This window comes from Kogia breviceps, chromosome 15 (assembly GCF_026419965.1).
Source record: "Kogia breviceps isolate mKogBre1 chromosome 15, mKogBre1 haplotype 1, whole genome shotgun sequence".
Classification (NCBI taxonomy): Eukaryota; Metazoa; Chordata; class Mammalia; order Artiodactyla; family Physeteridae; genus Kogia; species Kogia breviceps.
In genome coordinates, this window is record NC_081324.1 from 65033223 (window position 1) to 65052950 (window position 19728).

At 60.0% G+C, this 19728-nt stretch overlaps 2 protein-coding genes across 5 annotated transcripts in view; both read left to right on the forward strand.

Moving 5' to 3' along the window:
• Positions 1–3117, forward strand: part of CABIN1 (calcineurin binding protein 1) — a 102211-nt gene extending 99094 nt beyond the window's left edge. For 3 of the 4 annotated variants that reach the window (XM_067015879.1, XM_067015881.1, XM_067015880.1), the window contains 3 exons: positions 554–718; positions 2416–2642; positions 2738–3117. In XM_067015879.1, the coding sequence (XP_066871980.1) occupies positions 554–718; positions 2416–2642; positions 2738–2881 (536 nt within the window). In that variant the 3' untranslated portion in view covers positions 2882–3117. The remainder of the gene's footprint in view (positions 1–553; positions 719–2415; positions 2643–2737) is intronic. The other variant, XM_067015882.1, reaches the window with a different exon arrangement.
• Positions 3118–5494: 2377 nt separating this feature from the next.
• Positions 5495–12628, forward strand: SUSD2 (sushi domain containing 2). Its single transcript, XM_059040131.2, has 15 exons — positions 5495–5600; positions 7058–7265; positions 7444–7595; positions 8073–8240; positions 8721–8895; positions 9014–9215; positions 9432–9517; positions 9602–9870; positions 9960–10103; positions 10200–10358; positions 10715–10963; positions 11076–11348; positions 11464–11640; positions 11782–11887; positions 12015–12628. Exons 1-15 carry the CDS (start codon positions 5525–5527, stop codon positions 12037–12039), a joined length of 2469 nt encoding a protein of 822 aa, XP_058896114.2. The 5' UTR covers positions 5495–5524; the 3' UTR covers positions 12040–12628.
• Positions 12629–19728: the final 7100 nt, after the last annotated feature.

The following is a 19728-nucleotide window of genomic DNA, read 5'->3' on the forward strand; positions in this document are numbered from 1 at the left end:
CAGGAGCTGGAGCTGACAGGCAGGAGGCCCGTCTGTCCCCCTGCCCAGCCAGGGAGGGGCCAGCGTCACCGCTCCTGGCCAAGTGGGGAGCGGCAGGGTGTTGGGGTCATGGCTGGTGTGGCAGGGGAGTCCGGGCCTGAAGGGGAAGGAGGAGGAATGGGAGTGTAAAGAGGCCAGACGTGGTTGGGGGCCCTGGGGGCAGGCGCACCTGGGCCAACTGACCACCTGGCACCACGGAGGGCGATTCCCAGCCCCCTCCTCATGCCTGGAAGGTGTGGCCTGGCAGGAGGGCGCCAGGCCCGCCACCGCTCTTTCTACTTTGTCCTTAGCTGGATTGTTCAGTTCCAGTGGCCACTCCTGTGAGCTGGGGTGGGGCCCCCCGCTGTGTCAGGTTCATAGCATGTCCACAGGGGGTGAGCGGTTTCCTGCTGGTAGCAGCCTGGCCCCACCCGGGTGGTTGTTCCAGCGGAGCCCCTGCGCAGCCATGGTGGAGGTGGAGGCCCCTATCCCAAGGGTGGGGGGCGCATCATCCACAGCCACGCTGTCTCCACAGAGGGAGAAGAGCTGACAGGAGGGGCAGAGGGTACGGGCTTCCTGCCCCAGGAACCGCGGTGCAGCGAGCAGGTGAAGACGGCCCCCGAGGGCCCTCCAGCAGAGCCGCACTGCTGGCCAGCAGAGGCGGCCCCCCGGACAGGTGCCGAGCCCACCTGCAGCCAGGGTAAGGCCAGTCGGGAGCAGCCCATCACGGCCCCCAGGGCCAGCAGTCAGCGGGTGCTTCTCGACAAGAGGGGCCTGGAGTGGGCCTGGGGGCGAGGTAGACAAGAAAGGCAGGCCAGGCAGGGGAGGCCTGGCTGGAGAGCTTCCTCGGGGGAGGGAAGGGCCCCGAGACACCACTCGCTTCCCCCGCCTTCCACCCTCTGCTTCACAGAGGGGAATAGCTCGGGAGGTGCTGAGCCCAGGCCACGGTGGCCTAGCCGAGAGGGAGGAGTGCCTGTGCCCAAATGGGGCCAGGGGAGGGGCAGGCCTGGTGGGGAAGGAGTCAGGGGTGGGCAGAGGGCTGGCCGGGTTGGGCGGAGCCAGACGGCACCATGTCGTGTCTGTGTCCGTGTCTGAGTCAGAGCCCGTTCCCACCAGCCGCCTCAACCAGCCAGGCCCCTCGGGGACTCCTCAGGGCTGGGGCCTCTCGCAGACCCCACTCAGGACAGCAGGGCCTGGTGCCAGCCTGAGGGAGTCGGGCATGGGGGCTGAGTGAGCCCCGCTCCTTTTAAAGCCATGGAGCAGCGGAAGAATGTGGACGCCAGCCAGGCTGCGGCTCCTGGAGGCTGCCGGCCCACACTGCTGCCTCGCAGCTCCGGCTCATCCTGAGGCACGAGGGGAAAGTGGATGCTGGCTGAGTGGCCGGCTCTGGGCCCCAGCATCCCCCCTGTGGCGGGAACAACCAATAAAATGTGTGTCCTAGTGATCTCGGGTGGCCTCAGCCTGCAGCGGCTTGAAGCAAGGTTTTGGTTCCCGGCCAGTGAGAGTGCTGAACCCTAGCCACTAGACCAGTGGTTAGTGACAAGGCCCTGGCCCTTCAGCTTTGCAGAAAAGAATTCCCACAAGACGGAAAGTAGTGAAACAAGTAAAGTGTTTATTAGGAGGAAAAAGTGTACAGTACATGTGGATAGACATACAGGTGGGCTCAGAGAGAGAGTGGCGCCCTCCTGGTAGTTTGAATCACTGATATGGGGCATTTCTTCTGGGTTTCCTTTGGCCAATCATTTTGATTTGCCTGGTTCCGAGTCCATATTTGGTATATCTCAGGACCCTCCCCTGTGTGCATGCCTCTCTTAGCCAAGATGGATTCTAGGGAAGAGACTTATATGGGTAGTGAGCATCTCTCCCCTTTTGACCTCCAAGGAGCTTTCTAGTCAGGAAGGTCTCTTTGACTTGAGAATGAGGAATATGTGATCTGTTATTTCTCATCTGGGCAGGGCCCAGCCTCCTTTCTCAATTGTCCTGCTATTTTCTTCTTGGAGTATCTGGCCACAGGGAGCGAACTCCAGCTGTTCGCCCTGGGGGCTCGTCTATCTCCTGCCTCACTAGGATGGTCTGAGAGCTCACACGCATGCCTGGGAGGTGTGGGGCTTGCCTGTGTCCCAGCCCTGGGCATCCAGTGACACTGTGCTTTTGGGGGTGCCCCACAGCCCAGAGCCAGAGCCGGGCCCTCTGGGAGGCAGAGAGACAGGAGGAGGCCTGGGAGCCTGGCAACCAGCACAGGCCTTAAGAGAGGGTAGGGCAGTCTGACGCTGCCAGAGGAGGCGTGTTGGTGCCTCTGTGGTGCAGGGTTTGCAGGGGATGAGGCCCAAGCCAGGGAGGGGCAGGGGGGCCCAGGAGGCCGAGAGCCCGGCTCAGTCCACTGGGTCCACCCCGCAGTTGCCAGCTCCAAGGTGCCCAGTGGTGGGAGTGGCCAGCCACCCGAGGGCCACCTGGGCAAGGCTGAGCCTGGCCGGGCCAAATCACGCCTCCTGCCCAACATGCCAAAGCTGGTCATCCCCTCGGCCACCACCAAGTTCCCCCCTGAGATCACCGTCACGCCGCCCACCCCGACCCTGCTCTCGCCCAAAGGCAGCATCTCAGAGGAGACCAAACAGAAGCTGAAGGTGACTGCAGGTCCTGGGTGGGACACAGGGCTGGGGGCGGGGGGTGGTGGTGGTGCCAGGCTGCCACTGACCACTGCCCCACCTGGTCTGTGCAGTCAGCCATCCTGTCTGCCCAGTCGGCTGCCAACGTGAGGAAGGAGAGCCTGTGCCAGCCGGCCCTGGAGGTCCTGGAGACGTCGAGCCAGGAGTCCTCGCTGGAGAGCGAGACAGATGAGGACGATGACTACATGGACATCTGAGGGCCACTACCCATGCACCACCACCCCCACGCCCCGCCCGGCGGGGTGTCCCCACCACAGGGCCACAGGCCACAGGAGCCCAGCAGGGCCTGCCTCCTTTTTTATGAAGTGATTTTCTTTGTAAACGTGACCGCCCCCTGCCAGGAGGCCGCTTCCACCCTTTCGCGGGCACTGCCTGGGTCACGGCAGTGGAGGGTCCTTTTCTGGTTGCTTTTCTAATAAAGATGGAACAGTCAGTCGTCTTGGCCTCTTTGTCCCCTGGGGTGGCGATCCCTGTCCAGGCTTTCTGGGCCTTCCTCCCCCAGGCCAGGTCAGGGCCTGACCCACAGGCACCCGGGGAGCAGGCGGGAGCCACACGGGGCAGACGCTCCCGGGAGAGACAGCAGCCGGGCCTGGAAGGAACACAGGGGTGAGGGCACGTCCCTCCAGGGTCAGGGTCAGGAGGGTCCCAGCTGTGCTGAGGAGGTGGCTTGCACCCCAATGTGATGGGCACCCTGGGGAGGGGCCTGAGAGGCAGGGGGCGGCGCTGACCTCCCACCACACTCGCCCTCTGACAGGACCAGCCACATGAGTCGGGGGGCTCGGTGCGAGATACAAACGTGGGGCCCCAGCAGAGTGATGCTGGCCCCACCGTGCTGGCTTCAAGCCCGTCTGTTCTGTGGGAGCACGTGCCCTTCACAGTGTCAAGCCCCTCCGTGCTGTGGGGGCCCAGCCACCAGCCCCACAGCTGGGGGCCGGTCCTGCTCTGGGGGCCTCCTCGGAAAGGCGTTCTGTCCGGGGAGGGGACAGAGACCCTTCTTGCTGCGCTGTGCCCCTCGTGGGCTGGACTCTGTGCCCCCACCCCCTACCACCTGGGAAGAAAGGCCCAAGAGGCTGGGCACTGCAGCCCGGCAGAGCCACGTGGGACCCCAGGGCGCTGAACTGGCACTGACTCAGGCCCTTCTCAAGGCCGCAGGGCCTGAGGGGATCAGCAGTTACTCAGCTGAGCCCCCTGGGCCCCCATGCTGCACTCCTGGCTTCTGGCGCAGGCTGGGGAGAGGAGGTGGCCACCTTCTTTCCCCAGGTCCACAGACCCACTTCCTGGGAACAGCCTAGCCGTCTCCCAGGGCCCTTCCCAGCTGGGGCGCAGGACACCTCGGACCCTCCCCAGGAGCTTCCTTCCCTAAGCCGTGCTCTGGGCCCGGGCGAGTCCCAGAACCGGCCCCCAGACTGGCTTGGGACCTCAGTGCCCACACCCAGGGCACCTGCTCACAGAGGTGGTCTGAACACCCAGTAATCCGCTTGGGACTTCTGGTTCTGACTCCCGCGGCTGGCTCCCGACACCTGTGGCAGCACGGCTCTCTGGAGCAGCTGCGAGGCGGTGGTGACCAGAGAACAAGGCTGGCCGACACCAGAGAACAAGGCTGGCCGAACCCCATGGCCAAGGCCGGTCATGTGGCCAAAGCCTGTGCCCCACTACCTTCAGTTCCCTGAGGGGTTCAGGACCCTGTCTCCTTCAGACGTCTTGAGAATCCGCCACTGTCTGCCTGTCCAGACCCCGGGCCCAGGTGGCAGAGCCCAAGTGAGTCCTAGGCCTGTGTTCCCCCCATACCCTGACCTTGGAGGCTCCCAGAAGACGCTTCTCCCGGTGACCTAACCACCCCCTCCCTGTCTGGGCCTCAGTCTCCTCACCTGCACAAATAGGAGGAAGGTATACAAAGAAGAGATTACGTGAAGGGTGTCTCCTTTCCTCCTCCCCAGCCCAAGGCGGAAGCACCTCTGGAGCCCTCAGACTGACCCAGGGGCCCAGAGTGCCAGGCCAAGGGGAGACCAGGGTCCTGGCCTCAGCTCCCACCCCACCCCCAGGGTTAATTTGCCTGAGGCTAGGCCCCTCCCTCCTCCTTCCCCTCCCCCCTCTCTCCCTTCCCCTCCCCCACTCTCCCTTCCCCTCCTGCCTCCTCCCCCACTCTCCCTTCCCCTCCCCCACTCTCCCTTCCCCTCCCCCACTCTCCCTTCCCCTCCTGCCTCCTCCCCCACTCTCCCTTCCCCTCCCCCACTCTCCCTTCCCCTCCTCCTTCCCTCTTACCCTCCTCCCTCCAAGGGGGATCCCCAAGGAGCTGTGTCTGACAGCTCCCACCCTTCCTGAGAGGGAGCCCTCTCCCAGTGCCCACACAGCCGGCCTGCAGCAGGCACTGGCAGGAAGTCACTTGCTCCCTTACCCCACCCGGCTGTGGGGAGGAACTGGGACCCCCTGCTCCCTGCAGGGAAGCTGAGGTGCCAGGCCTGTGGCCTGGGACCCCAGGGGCTGGAATCCTGGGATTGCAAGGACAGCCCTGCCTCATCCCCACTGCAGCATCCCATCCCCTTCAGGAGCCTGGCCTGGCTCCCCAGAGCAGGCCTGGGGGTGGGATCCAGGGTATGAGCTGCAGCCTCCGGACTTCCGGCTTCAGGACGTGGGCCCCCTCCCTGCGAGTCGCGGGCCGAGGGCTAGGAATGTGCTAACTGGGCAAGTAGGGCCCTGCCAGCGCATAGGACACCTGTGGACTTTGAGAGGGGACCTGGGTGGGGCGGAGCGGCAGCGTGGGGCGGGGCCAGACCATGGGGAGTGAGTCGCCGCCACCTCCCAGCCACTGCTGCGCTGGCTGCAGACACAGGCAGGCAACCATGAAGCTGTCTCTCCTGCCCTGGGCCCTGCTGCTGCTGGTGACAGCCCCTGGACCAGGCCGCCGGCCTGCAGCAGGTACACCCCCACCCTGCCCTTCTGTCCCCTGTCTGTCCATCTGCCCGCTATAGTCAGACCCGGGACAGAACTTCCCTGGGCTCAGCCTCTGTCTATCCATTGGGCCATCTGTGATCATACTGGGGGTGATAAGAAGAAATTCTGGGGAGCCCAGGGTCAAGGGGCTGCTGGTAGGGATGTGGGGGTCTGGGCCATGCCTACCCTAAGCTGGCTGGGAGCCAGAAGGCGGTGGTGGGCTGGGAGGGAGGTGGCCAGGGGGTGGTGAGCTCAGGAGAGACCTTGGCCTGCACCTCGAGCCCCGATGGAGGGTGTGTTTGTACATGGAGGAGCCTCCAGCCCCACTGGGCCCCCTGCCTGGCCAGAGGCAGGATTCTGGGTCCTTCTCAGGGTGGGCTGAACCTGAGAAAGTCTAGGGGAAGGCCACACACTCCAGAGCCGGGACCCCTGGCCCCCAGGCTGGGCTGGGCTGGGCTGGTTTTTGCCAGCTCCCCAGCCCCCTCCCCGGCCTATCTCCCATCTCAGGAAAGGACCAACACACCTCCTTCCACTTATCTCACTTACAGTCATCACTGGGCCTCCTTCCTCACCCCTTCAAGCCATCACAGTCAGTCAGTAAATATTTAGAGTGCCAGGTCCTATGCTGGGTGAAGTAGGGCCCGCAGTGCTGGCTCAGGCCCAAGCCTGGCCCTTGACGGGCCCCTTTGGGGGATGGCAGGGCAGGGCCAGATGGGACGTGGGCCTGCACCCCACCCCAGTCTCCACCCTCCAATCTGCACAGCCAGGCCGGCTGCAGGGCAATGGGTGCCCACAGGCCCCCACCAAACCACCCGTCCCCTCTCCTGGCCTGGCTGGGTCCTCTGCTGGAACTGTCCCTCCTCTCCCCTAAATGGAGGGGAGAACCCCTGGCCTTCTCCCCCGAGGTGGGGGGCCGAAACCGGTGAGCCTGCACTGCCCAGCCGAGTGAGATGGGGCAAACTCAGCCTGGGCGCCAGCCCCTAGTGACCCTCCAAAGGGACTCTTAGTAGCCATATCCCAGACCCCAGATCGGCAAGCCAGTGTGGTTCTTCTCCAGGCTGCCAGTCCATAGATGCTTTAGGAGTGGAGACAGGTCCCCGGCCCATGTCAAGGGGTCAGGCACGTGTAGCCATCTGAGGATGCCGTCAGGTATGGGACTTGGTAGCAGAGGGTCAGTCTGCCCAGGGGCTCCTCCCCAAAAGTTTTATGTCTGGACACATTTCCCCAAATCTCCCCTCATTCTAGCCAGTCATTCAGGCCAACTGGACTAAGAGTTACCCCACCCCACGGGCCCTATGGGTTTCCACTGGGTCCACGTGGTGGTCAGTGCAATTCCTGGCCAGCTTTCTCCTGGGGATGCTTCTAACAGGCTCCAGGGGGAAAGAGATGTGGGCCCTATACATGGGGTGGCCAGGCTGGGCACTGAGGGCCCTCTCCTCCAGGTGCCCAGGGAAGCTGCTCCCACCGTTGTGGAGGCCAGGATGGGCCGTGCTCCTGCCACCCGACCTGCTTCGGCCTGGCCAGCTGCTGCTCGGACATTCAGGACTTCTGCCTGGAGATCTTGCCCTACTCGGGCTCCATCATGGGTGGCAAGGATTTTGTGGTGCAGCATCTCAACTGGTCCAACCCCACTGACAGCGTGATCTGCAGGTGGGAGGCCTGAGGGCTCTGTGCACGCTGGGGCTCAGACCCACTGGCTGGTTGGGTGGGGCCCCCGGGACAGAGGACTGGGACAGCTGGCGGTTGGGTTCCGCAGGGAGGAGGCTGGGAGCCTCAGAGAGGTCAGCCCCCGCTGGCCCAGCCTCTCCTGCCTCCTCCACCATCACAGCTTTAAGGAGAGCATCCAGACCCGTGGCTTCGTGGACTCCTCCGGACGAGTGCACTGTGTGTCACCCTTGCTCTACGAGACCGGCCGCATCCCCTTCATGCTCTCCATGGACAATGGCCGCTCCTTCCCACGCTCAGGCACCTGGCTGGCTGGTGAGCCCCAACGTGCTGGTCCAGACCAGAGGCACCAGGCCGCACCCTCCCGGGCCCAGGCCCCTCACAGGGACTTTCCCTGGCGCTAATCTACGCACACCTGGCCCACCTGCTCTGGGTGAACCAGTCCCTCTGGATGCCTACCTGACTCCCTGGGTGCAGGCTCCCCAAGCTCCTTTCCCCATCTCTGGCACCCATGCAGGAGTTCCAGCCCAGAGGGAGTGTGGCTTGGCCAGCCAGGGGAGGGGAGCAGCCAGGTGGAGGAAAGAGGCCTGGGCATGGGTGGGGGCAGGGCCCTGCCTCTCCCAGTTCCTGCCCTTTCCTGCCACCAGGGGGAGAGCATCGCTCCCGAGGGACTGCTGTGCTTTGTCCTTGGGAGGTCCCCACAGCTCTAAGAACCCCGGGCCTCCTCCCCTGGACTCCCTGGGCCCCGGGCCTTCACTCACCCCTCACCCCCGCCCCTTGCCCCCTGCCCAGTGCACCCCAGTAAAGTGTCAGAGTCCGAAAAGAGCCAGCTGGTGAACGAGACCCACTGGCAATACTACGGCACCACCAGCACTCAGGGTAACCTCACCCTGACCTGGAACACCTTGGCTCTGCCCACGAACTCCATCACCGTAGAGCTGTGGGGCTACGAGGAGACAGGTGAGGCCAGCAGAGTAACCCTAGGCTGCCTCTGTGGGGCCTGGTGGGGTCAGGAGTTTGGGGCTTGCAGAGATGGGAGAAAGGGGATTCCAGGTGGGGGGAATCCAGGTGGGGATTCCTAGTGGGAAGAGTGCAGGCAAGAAAGGGGAACTGGCTGGAGCAGCACAGGGAAGCTGGGGAGCCCTGGCTGTTTGGGTACCAGCTCTAGGAGGAGGTGTAGCCATTCTCTGCTCCTGGATACAAGACTTATCCTGGAAACAGAAAAGGCTTGCTCTGCCCCATCCTCTCTGAGCCCCTGGATGGCTGGCCAGCCCTGGGCCTGGCTCCCTCCCCAAACAGGGCAGGGCCTCCTATGGTGGTCATCTGTCCACCCTTCTGCCCATCTACCAGGCTGCTCTGAGCACCAAAGACCGACGCCCCCCCCATGCCCCGGGGCTCCTCGGACAGGCCCGGGGGCTGACAAGGCCTTCTCTCCCCCAGGGAAGCCGTACTCCCAGGAGTGGACGGCAGCGTGGTCGTACCTGTACTCCTTGGCCACAAACATCACCAACTCTGGCTCCTTCACCTTCACACCAAAACCTGCACCTCAAAACTACCAGAGGTGGAAAGTGGGTGCCCTTCGCATTGTCAACAGCAAACACCACGCAGGGGAGAAGTAAGGGCCACCCTGTAGCAGATGGGCTGGGGCCTTTCTGCCTGCTGCCCCCACGTTGGACGGGGAGCCAGGGCCAAGGGCAGGAAGGGTGGCCCCTAGTGTGCGTGTGTCCCCATAGGGACGTGCACGCACTCTGGAGCAACGAGCACGCGCTGGCCTGGCACCTGGGCGATGACTTCCGGGCAGACCCTGTGGCGTGGGCCCGAGCTCAGTGCCTGGCCTGGGAGGAGCTGGAGGACCAGCTGCCCAACTTCCTGGAGGAGGTGCCCGACTGCCCCTGCACCCTGGCCCAGGCCCAGGCTGACTCTGGCCGCTTCCAAGTGAGCCCCCACCCCAGTAGGGAGCGAGGGGACAGGCGGGGCCAGCTGCCCCCACCAGGCACACGGCTATGCCATCCAAGGCAGTGCAGAGGGAGGCAGGTAGAGACCTGGGAGGTAAGGCTGGGATCTGAGGGCCCAGCGCCCCAGAGGGGTTGGCTTCCAGGGAGGGGATGACCCCAAAGCCAGTGCAGGGGACAGCAACCAGCCGCTCTGCAGGCGGACTACGGCTGTGACATTGAGCATGGCAGCGTGTGCACCTATCACCCAGGGGCTGTACACTGCGTTCGCTCCGTGCAAGCCAGGTAAGCCCAGAGACGGTGGGCATGGTGCGGGGTGGGGGCTGGGGGCAGGATGCCAAGGCGGCCCTGACCTGTCTGTGCCCCCAGCCCCCTATATGGCTCAGGCCAGCAGTGCTGCTACACGGCGGTGGGCACACAGCTCCTGACAGCCGACTCCACCAGTGGCAGCACCCCAGACCGCGGCCACGACTGGGGCGCACCCCCATACCGCGTGCCACCCCGCGTGCCAGGCCTCTCCCACTGGATCTACGATGTCATCAGCTTCTACTATTGCTGCCTCTGGGCGCCCGAGTGCTCCCGCTACATGCAGAGGCGGCCCTCCAGAGACTGCCGCAGCTACCAGCCCCCGCGCGTGGGTGGGTGCTGCCTGGACAGGTGCTGGCCAGGGCGGGGCCCCAGGCAGGGCGGGGCCAGGGCAACCTGCCTGACGCTCCGCTCTCCACAGCCTCCGCTTTCGGGGACCCACACTTTGTCACCTTCGATGACACCAACTTCACATTCAACGGACACGGCGAGTACGTGCTGCTGGAGGCCTCTGGGACCGACCTGAGGGTGCAGGCACGGGCCCAGACCAGGATGACGCCCGAGGGTGAGGCCGGGCCCTGGGGTTCTGGGTGGCTCAGGGTCATCCCTGGGGAGGGGGAGGCTGAGCCGAGTGGACCCCATTTTGTACCCATTATCCCAGGCTCTCAGGACCGAGGCACAGGGCTGACTGCTGTGGCTGTCCAGGAGGGCAACTCAGATGTGGTAGAGGTCCGGCTGAGGGATGGGGCCGGGACCCTGCAGGTGCTGCTGAACCAGGAGGTGCTCAGCTTCAAGGAGCAAAGCTGGATGGACCTGAAGGGTGAGTGGGATGGTGGGGGCCCCACTCCCCTGCCCTCCCTGCTGGGGTCTCCACACCTCTCTCTGGCCCTGGCAGAAAGCAGGCAGAGGTGTCCAGGGAGCAGATGGGGAGGTGGAGTCAGGGCGTGAGGGCTGACAGGCAACCCCCACGCACGGCCCTGGTATGGGGGCTCCCTTTAGGGCCGGGGCACCTCAGATCCACTGCCTGGGGTGGTGGAGTGTCATAGCAGGCTGGGCCCTGGGGATGCCCTCCCCTGCCCCTGAGCCCATGGGTGCCGGCCTATGCATCCCAGGGCTCTGGGGTCACGGCAAGGTGCCCACAGGGGCAGCCCTGACCCCAGCTCCCCTTGTGTCCAGGCATGTTTCTGTCAGTAGCTGCTGGGGACAGAGTATCAGTCATGCTGTCATCAGGGGCCAGCCTGGAGGTCAGCCTCCAGGGTCCGTTCCTGAGTGTGGCAGTCCTGCTGCCTAATAAGTTCCTGACCCACACACGAGGCCTCCTCGGGACACTCAATGACAACCCCTCAGACGACTTCACCCTGCGTAGCGGCCAGGTCCTGCCCCCCAGTGCCAGCTCCCAAGAACTGTTCCAGTTTGGGGCTGACTGTGAGTGACCACAGGCTGGAGTGGAGGGGGCACCATGCTGCGGGGTGCTCAGTGGAGGTTGGGGGGAGCCCCCAGGCCCTCCCACCAGCCAGGCCTGCTGCTGTCTCCCCAGGGGCTGTGGAAAACGCCTCCTCCCTGCTCACCTACGACTCCAAGTTCCTGGTGGAAAACTTCCTGCTCCGGCCCAAGCATGACCCCAATTTCCTACCCCTCTTCCCCGAGGAGACCACCTCCAGCCCCAGCCAGGCGAGTGAGGCAGCCAAACTGTGTGGGGACAACAATTTCTGCAACTTCGACGTGGCGGCCACCGGGAGCCTGAGCGTGGGCAATGCCACGCGGTTGGCCCATAGGCAGCACCTGCTTCGCGTGCAGAGCCTGGAGCCTGGTGAGGGTGGCGGTGGGTGAGGGTAGCGGGCACCGGGCGCTGGGAAACGGCCCCACAGGCTGGTGGCTGTGGTCAGCAGCTCAGGCCTGTCGTCTGTGCCCCACCCCTGCCCCAGTGGTGTCCTGTGGCTGGCTTGCCCCGCCCTCCAACGGGCACAAGGAGGGCATGAGGTACTTGGTGGGCTCCACTATCCACTTCCACTGCGACAGCGGCTACAGCCTGGCCGGGGCCGAGACCAGCACCTGCCAGGCTGATGGCACCTGGTCTCGGCCCACCCCAACTTGCCAGCCAGGTGAGGATGCCCCGCCCACCCACCGGCCCCTCCCACCAGCTCTCGGCCTACCCCCAGCATTGCCCCGCCCACGCGCCCGCCCCGCTTACGCGCCCCGCACGTGTGCGCCAACCTGCGCCTTACGTCCTGCCGCCTCTCCAGGACGGAGCTACGCGGTGCTGCTGGGCGTCATCTTTGGAGGCCTGGCCGTGGTGGCGGCCCTCGTCGCGCTCGTCTACGTGCTCCTACACCGCAGGAAGAGCAACACGTGAGACACCTGCCCTCCCAGAACCCCGACCGCCCCTCCTAGGCTCTGTGCCCCTCCTAGGCTCTCCTGGAGCCCTGGGGCGCGGGTGGGACCACCGGGCCTGCTCTAGACCCAGTCTGTGTTGCAGGGCCGTCTGGGGTTCGCAACCCTGAGGGAAGCACGCTTGGCCGGCGGCACAGGGCACACAGGACCTCCCTGGGGCCAAAGACCAGCCTCCAAAACTCCCAAGAACGTGCACCCCAGTACTTGGATCCACAAATCCCTACCTCCATACACCTAGGACACGGACACCTGAACCTGAGCCTTTAAAGCCCGGTGCCCTGCTCTGTCACCAAAGACCCGGACCTTGAGCTATCACTGTGGAGTTCCCAAGGCTCTGTTCCCCACATACCCCTGACTCGTAATTCCCCAGGCCCGAGACCCCGTACCTTTGAATTCTGAGGCCTGTCTCCCGAGCCCTAAAACTCCAGCACCTGATATTCAAAGGCCAGTACTTCAGATCCTGTGCCCATGATGCTGATTCCCAGTATACGGAGTCCTGGTGCCCCAACAGGGAGCCCCAGGGCTGAGCTGCCTTGATTCCCAGACCCTGGGCCTGGCCTGAGACTGTAGGTGGGTCCAGACTTGGGTGTGGAGAGTCACCCTCTAAGCTCCAGGCTTGTAATTCTAAGTCTCTGGAACATCTCCTGAAACACCCCTCCCTGCCTGTTGGGGGAGAAAACAAGCCTTTGGTGCCCCTTCCCTGGTGTCCTGATGCTCGTGCTGTTCCTGAGTTCCGGGGAGTCCCACAGTTGCCCTGTGCGGTCCACAGCACCCAGAGCAACCTGGGTCTGAGGCCTTTGTCCACTGGCAGGTCACCTGGGACCAGTCTCTCCCCAACCTCTGTCTCTTCATCTGTAAAGTAGGATCTAGAACACTGACCACGTTGTGGTGGGGAGGGGAAGGGTTCTCCATGGTGTGCTACGCTGGGCACTCTTAGAGAAGGGACAGGGATGGGCGGCCCACCCTCCCCCAGTGTAGGGAACAAGGAAGCTGGCAGCCTGGCCCTGGGCCCCCCAGCCTGCCCTGTCACAGCCCCAGAGGCCGTCTGGTAATGCGATGCCCAACTGGTCCCAGTCCCTGAGCCCTTTGCCTAGGAGTGTCCAGAAGCTAGTACAGGGCCCAGGCCTCATGCCATCGCTGCCCCGTTTGTAGCAAGGGTGCTGAATGGGGGCTGTGGGCAGGCCTGGGCAGGGTAGGATGGGGTCAGATTTGCATCATAGGCGTTAGATTGAGAAAGCACCAGGGAGTGTGGGGTTGGAGGTTGGCGCCCCCTGGCCAGGGCAGGCAGCTCTGCCTGAGAGGAGTGAGGGGCAGGGGGTTGCCCACGAGATCTGGAGCCCTGGGTGGGAGGCTGAGTGAAGCCCCTTCACCGCAGCACCAAGAGTGGCCACGTGGGGGCAGCAGAGGCTAAGAACAGTGGAGGCGGAGGCTACACAGGGACCCTGGCCATCAGGGAGAGCAGTGCAGCTGGGCCAGCAGGCTTGTGGTCACAACCTCGGCCAAGGTTCATGCAAGCCTACCTCTTCATCTCCCTCATCTGGATGGGGGGGGGGCCTCAAGTCGTCCCCCAGTCTCAGAAGTTGCATGGGTTACCCAAGGTCGTCCAGCTGGCACTGACCACTCGGATCGGAGGCCAGGCCTCCCTACCTCCTCAGCCTCACCTTTGGCAGAGGGTTGGGCAGGGGCAGTGGCAGATCCCGTCTGCAGGGATTCCTGGAGTGTGCACAGTGGGGCACATTGAACAGAGCTAAGATGAGATTGGGGGGGTGGGAGTCCTGGGGGTGGTGCCGAGGAGACTCTGGTGGAGGTGGATGGGGTCAGTGCTTCTTGTCCTTCCACACCCTACCCACCTCCCCCCAACCTCTGGGCTTCCAGCTCAGGACAGGAGGGCTGAGGGCCCACCCTTTGGCCCCTGGGCAGGTACTTTCCTCTCTGCAGATGAGGTAAGGCAGGGCTGGCCTCCCACCACCCTGAACCGCAGTGCCTCCCTTGCCGAGCCAGGCCGGGCCAGGCCCTTGACAGTGGGTGAGGGTCAGGTTCCTGGTCAGGGCAGGAGGGCAGGGGCAGCGTCACCGTTCCCAAACTGGCCTCAGAGGTGTGATTGGTCAGAGCGCTTTCCAGGTAGAGGAACAGCCTGGGCAAAGGCTCAGAGGATGGGCAGTGCACTCAGGTCCGAGGAGTAACTTGGAGGGCAGCAGCAGAGGTGCCTCCCCTGCCAGGCTTCATCCTGAAAGTAAAGCATGGCCTCCCTCAGGCTCTCTACCCTACTCTTGTCCCTCTAAGGCAGGCCCTGGAGCTGCCCTGGCAGGAGAGGGGCTCCATCGTGTCGCTGGCCCCAGACGTCAGGCCTTCCCAGTGCCAGGGGCCGGCCAGGCTGGGAAGCCCCAACACCTGGCAGGGGTTTTCCCAGGGGCCCGTCGGGAGTCTGGGGTGCTGCAGGGCCTCTGTGATGGCACAAGATCCCGGAGCTGGGCATAGACTCCCTAGAAACACCAGCGGTAGTCACCCTGGCCTCAGAGAGGCGGTCTCCCCAAACAGTCCCAGGGAGTGACGGCACCAGAACCCAGCGGCCAGTCCCCTGTCCCTTGTACTAGTTGGGGTTTGGAGGACAGTAATCCAGGGACTTGGAAATGCAGGTAATGGGAGAGCTGGGAAGTGAAATAGGAGCCAGTGAGGGACAAAGGGTGGGGGAGGCCAAGGAGCCCAGGCCAGGTCCCCAAGAAAGTGAGAACCATGCGGTTGTGTGGGACCCTCACCACAGAGGCAGTTGCCCCACCAACAGAGGCCTCTAGCTCCCCGAGGAGGGGAAACACCACTTCCCCTCCAGCCTCCCACTTGGGCCTCCTGTTGGCTGAACAGAGGGAGGGGCTGATGTGGGGGGAAGGGACCAATGTGGGGAGTAGGGACCCCTCTGCCAGGCTGCTTCCTCCCACAAAGCCCCAGGTGACCGGGTCCCTGCCCCGGGCCAGGCCTCTGCTGGGAGACCCCTGTCCCCATGGTCCACGCTGCTCTGGAGGAGGGTGTGTTTGGTGTAGTGCATTGTGGGAGCAGGAGGCCAGGTGGGTGCTTCTTGGAGGAGTCTGGCTCCAGCTGAATTTCAGAGGACAGAAGCCATTAGAGAAGTGAGGTCCAGTAGGTACTCTGCAGCCACACAGCCCGGGTGCCCTTCCAAAAACACTGGACTACATTCCCCAGCACCCTTTGCAGTTGGTGCAGTCATATGACTATTTTCTAGCAGGAGGGGGTGGGGCAGTTCCAGGGCTGGTCCTTAACACCTCCACAGGGAACCGCCTCTAGGCCCTTCCCCCTGCTCCCGATGTGGCACAGGTGACTGGAAGCCATGCCAACCTGGGTCCCTAGCATGTGGAGGAATCTCCCCATCTCCACCTGTTCACTCATCCAGTACTGCTTTGGGAACAAATAAACTTCCCTTGTGAGTAAGCCATAGTACATTTTGGGGTCTATGTGTTGCAGCAATTGGTCCCCTGAACTATACACAACAGGCAGAGATGTGAAAAGATGGCCTTATGTTTTTCATTAGTGTTGAAGATAAATACTATGTGCAAAAGGTTTTTAAAAATTCAATGGATCTTCCAATGTTCATAGCAGCATTATTCATGATAGCCAAAAGGTGGAGGCAACTTAAGTGTACATCAACAGGTGAATGGGTAAACAGATGTGGTCTATCTGTACAATGGAATATTATCGGGTCATAAAAAGGAAGGACATTCTGACCACTGCTACAACATGGATGAATCTTGAGGACATTATGCTAAGTGAAATAAGCCAGACACAAAAGGACAAAGACTGTATGATTCCACTTACATGAGGTCCCTAGAGCATACACAGAGACAGAGGGTAGAATAGAGGTTGCCAGGGGCTGCGGAGGGGAAATGGGAAGCTGTTGTTTTTGGCAAGTTCCCTGACCAGACATTGAACCTGGGCCATGGCAGTGAAAGCACCAAATTATAACTACCAGACCACCAGGGAACTCCTGGGAGCTGTCAGTTAATGGGGACAGTTTCAGTTTGGGAAGATGAAAAGGTCGAGATGGGTGGTGGTGATGGTTGTGCAACCATGTGAATGTGCTTAATGCCACTGCTCTGGACCCTTAGAAATGGTTAAGACGGTAAAGTTTTTGTTATTTGTTTTTTTTTTTAATTTATTTTATTTATATGTTTTTGGCTGCGTTGGGTCTTCATTGCTGCACATGGGCTTTCTGTAGTTGCGGCAAGCGGGGGCTACTCTTTGTTGTGGTGCGTGGGCCTCTCATTGAGGTGGCTTCTCTTGTTATGGAGCACAGGCTCTAGGCACATGGGCTTCAGTCGTTGTGGCACATGGGCTCAGTAGTTGTGGCATGCGGGCTCTAGAGCACAGGCTCAGTAGTTGTGGTGCACGGGTTTAGTTGCTCCACGGCATGTGGGATCTTCCCAGACCAGGGCTTGAACCCGTGTCCCCTGCATTGGCAGGCAGATTCTTAACCACTGAGCCACCAGGGAAGTCCTGTGTTATTTGTATTTTACTACAATTAGAAAATTTTAAAACTCAAACAGAGGAATTTACTTAGTCATTCCCGAGGTGGTGGACAGTCTTTTACTTCTTCAAACACTGTTGTGCTTGGTAAGTAAGCTCAGGTTCACCTGTAGGGGAAATTCACACAAGATGATGGGCTGGGTTTTTTGATTTTTGTTTATTTATTTATTTATTTATATTATTTATTTTTGGCTGTGTTGGGTCTCTGTTGCTGCACCCTGGCTTTCTCTAGTTGTGGCGAGCGGGGGCTGCTCTTCGTTGTGGTGCGTGGGCTTCTCATTGCGGAGGCTTCTCTGGTTGTGGAGCACAGGCTCTAGGCATGTGGGCTCAGTAGTTGTGGCTCACGGGCTCTAGAGCGCAGGCTCAGTAGTTGTGGCTCACAGTCCTAGTTGCTCCGTGGCATGTGGGATCTTCCCAGACCAGGGCTTGAACCTGTGTCCCCTGCATTGGTTGGTGGATTCCTAACCACACGCCACCAGGGAAGTCTGATGGGCTGGTTAAACGACACATTTGTTTTCCTCCTAGAGTTGTACCTGCTGACACTCACCACCAACCTACGCAATTGCCAGGCCCCCTACACCCTCAGCATAAGGAGCCTTCAGATTTTTTGCTCTTTGTCAGTTAGTGAAACGCACTGTGGGGCTTCAGTCAGGCTGACTGGAGTTCCCGGAATTCCCTTCCCAATGTGTTTTGGGTTAGGACCACAAGAGAGATTCTTGTGCAGGATTGGGAGGGCGGAAGGGAATTGGCAACCTCTGTTGTAGGTCACACTCCTTGTGGCACGCCTGCTGACCCAGCTCATCAGCACCAGCGGAATCCAGGCAACTACTCTACCTCCTCCCAGTCCACCCTCAATCCATTCTCCTGGGTCAGGTGTGTGACAAAGCAGTCCAGCTGCTACAAGAAACCTTTGTCGCCCTTGGCAACAAGAAGGGATGTGGGCTTCAGCCCATTCTCATGGGCTCCAGTCAGCTCTGGATCCTCCCTCCACTTTCCATGCATCTTCCCTCCTGACTCTGCCACATGGACCTCAGGCTGCAGCATCCCATGGGAGACAGTAGCCTTACAGGGACCCTTTGCCCAGTTCCCATGCTGTGGGCCCTGCTTCTTTGATGGAACTCTGCTAAATAAAGTATAAGTTGTAAGCAAGAGAGTGCACTGCTCTGGGTACAGCTTGTGAACATGCCCAGTGAACCACCACTCTGGTCACCCCTAACATTTTCTGTATCAGACACTGTCCTCTCCCTCCTCCTCAGGTCAACCACCAATTTCTCACCCCATAGGCGAGTTCTGCCTGGTTTGTCCTTCACAGAGGTGGAATCCTAGAGTTGACGCTCTCTGCATCTAGCTGCTTGTGCATATTATGTTTATGAGATTCATCCGTGTTGAGGTGCTCTGCTTTGAGTTTTGTACTTTTTCTGAGTATCATTTCAGCTAATGAATTTGTTTATCCATTTTCCTGTTGAGGTGCTTTGGGGTGGTTTTCAGTTTGGAGCTATAATGGCTAGTGCTGTAAACATTCTTGTATGTGTCTTTTTATGCACAGATGTGTTACCGAACCAAACGTGGGTCTGCTTGCCTTCGTGCAGTAAAGCCAATCTACTGACACCAAGTTGTGCTGAAGGAAAGTGCAGCATTTATTGCAAGACCAAGCAAGGAGTCCAGGTACCTAATGCTCAGAAGGCCCGAACTCCCTGATGGCTTTCAGGGAAAGGTTTTATTTTATTATTAATTAATTTATTTATTTGGTTGCACCAGGTTTTAGTTGCAGTTTGCCAGCTCCTTAGTTGTAGCATGTGGACTCCTTAGTTGTGGCATGCAAGCTCTTAGTTGCAGCATGCATGTGGGATATAGTTCCCTGACCAGGGATTGAACCTGGGTCCCCTGCATTGGGAGTGTGGAGTCTTATCCACTGTGCCACCAGGGAAGTCCCTCGGGGAAAGGTTTTAAAGACAGGGCGAGGGAGGGAGGTTTCAGGGTGCGTGGTCAGGTCATGGACATTTTTCTGATGGGTTGGTGGTGAGGTAATTGGGAGTCAACATCGTCATCCTTCTGGTTCCAACTAGTCTGGGGTCTGTGTGCTAGTGGGCAGCATGCAGTTAACTTCTTCCACCTGGTGGGGGTTTCAGTATCTGCAAAATGGCTCAAAGGACATAGCTCAGAATATTATCTGTAGCCCTTGAGGAGTAACTGAAGGTCCTTGACTTTGTTTAATGGCTAAACTGTTATTATTTTGTCTTGCTTGGCTATTCTCCTTTCTTTCTGCATTTGTCACTTCTCCAATTAAATGTCTCTGGAACTCAGGCAAGGCCTTGGAGACTAAAGTTTTTCTATAGACAGAGAGGCAGGTGGAGGACATTGGAGGGGGCAGGGTCTATTCCAGGAAGGCCCCATAGGGTCCTGGTCAGTTACAGACATATGCATTTATATTGGGTAAGTTCCTAGGAGTAGCATTGCTGGGCATGAGGTAGGAGTGTGGTAGTTTTAGTAGGTAATACTGGTTTTCCAAAGTAGTTTTACCAGTTGATGTTCCCACCGGCAGCGAATGGCAATTCCATTTTGCCTTTTTTAAAAAAAAAAAAAAAACAACAACCTCTGTATTTGTACTTCATTTATAGAAGTGGAATATTAGTGTGGGATCTTAGTTCCCCAACCAGGGGTCAAATCCGTGCCCCCTGCAGTGGAAGAGTGGAGTCGTAACCACTGGACTGCAAGGGAAGTCCCCATTTTGCCATATTTTTGCCAACACTTGGTCATTGTTGGCATTTTGGCTATCCTGATGGGTATATGGTGGTAGCATTTTGCGGGTTTTTTTTTGACAACTAGTGAAGCTGTGCATTTCTTTGTATGTTCATTGGCCATCCAGAGCTCCTCTTTTATGAGGTGTGTTCAATTCTTTTGCCCATTTTCCGTCAGGTTATCTGGAGCTCTCTAATCGACTTGTAGGAGTTCTTTATTCTGGGTAAGAGTTTATTGTCAGATATAAGCACTGCAGATACTCTCGTATTCCATGGGTTGCCTTTTCACTATTTTAATGTCTTTTGTTGAACACAAGTTCTTAATTTTTATATAGGTCAGTTTATCCATTTTTTTCTTTTACAGTTAGTATTTTTTGTGTCCTGTTTAAGAAACAATGTGTCTTCTCCCAAGTCACAAAGCTGTTCTGTATTTTCCTATAAAAGTATTATTGTGATATTTCATAATTAGATCTGCCAACCATCTGGAATGATTTTTGTTCATGGTGTGAGGTAGGAGTCAGGATACAC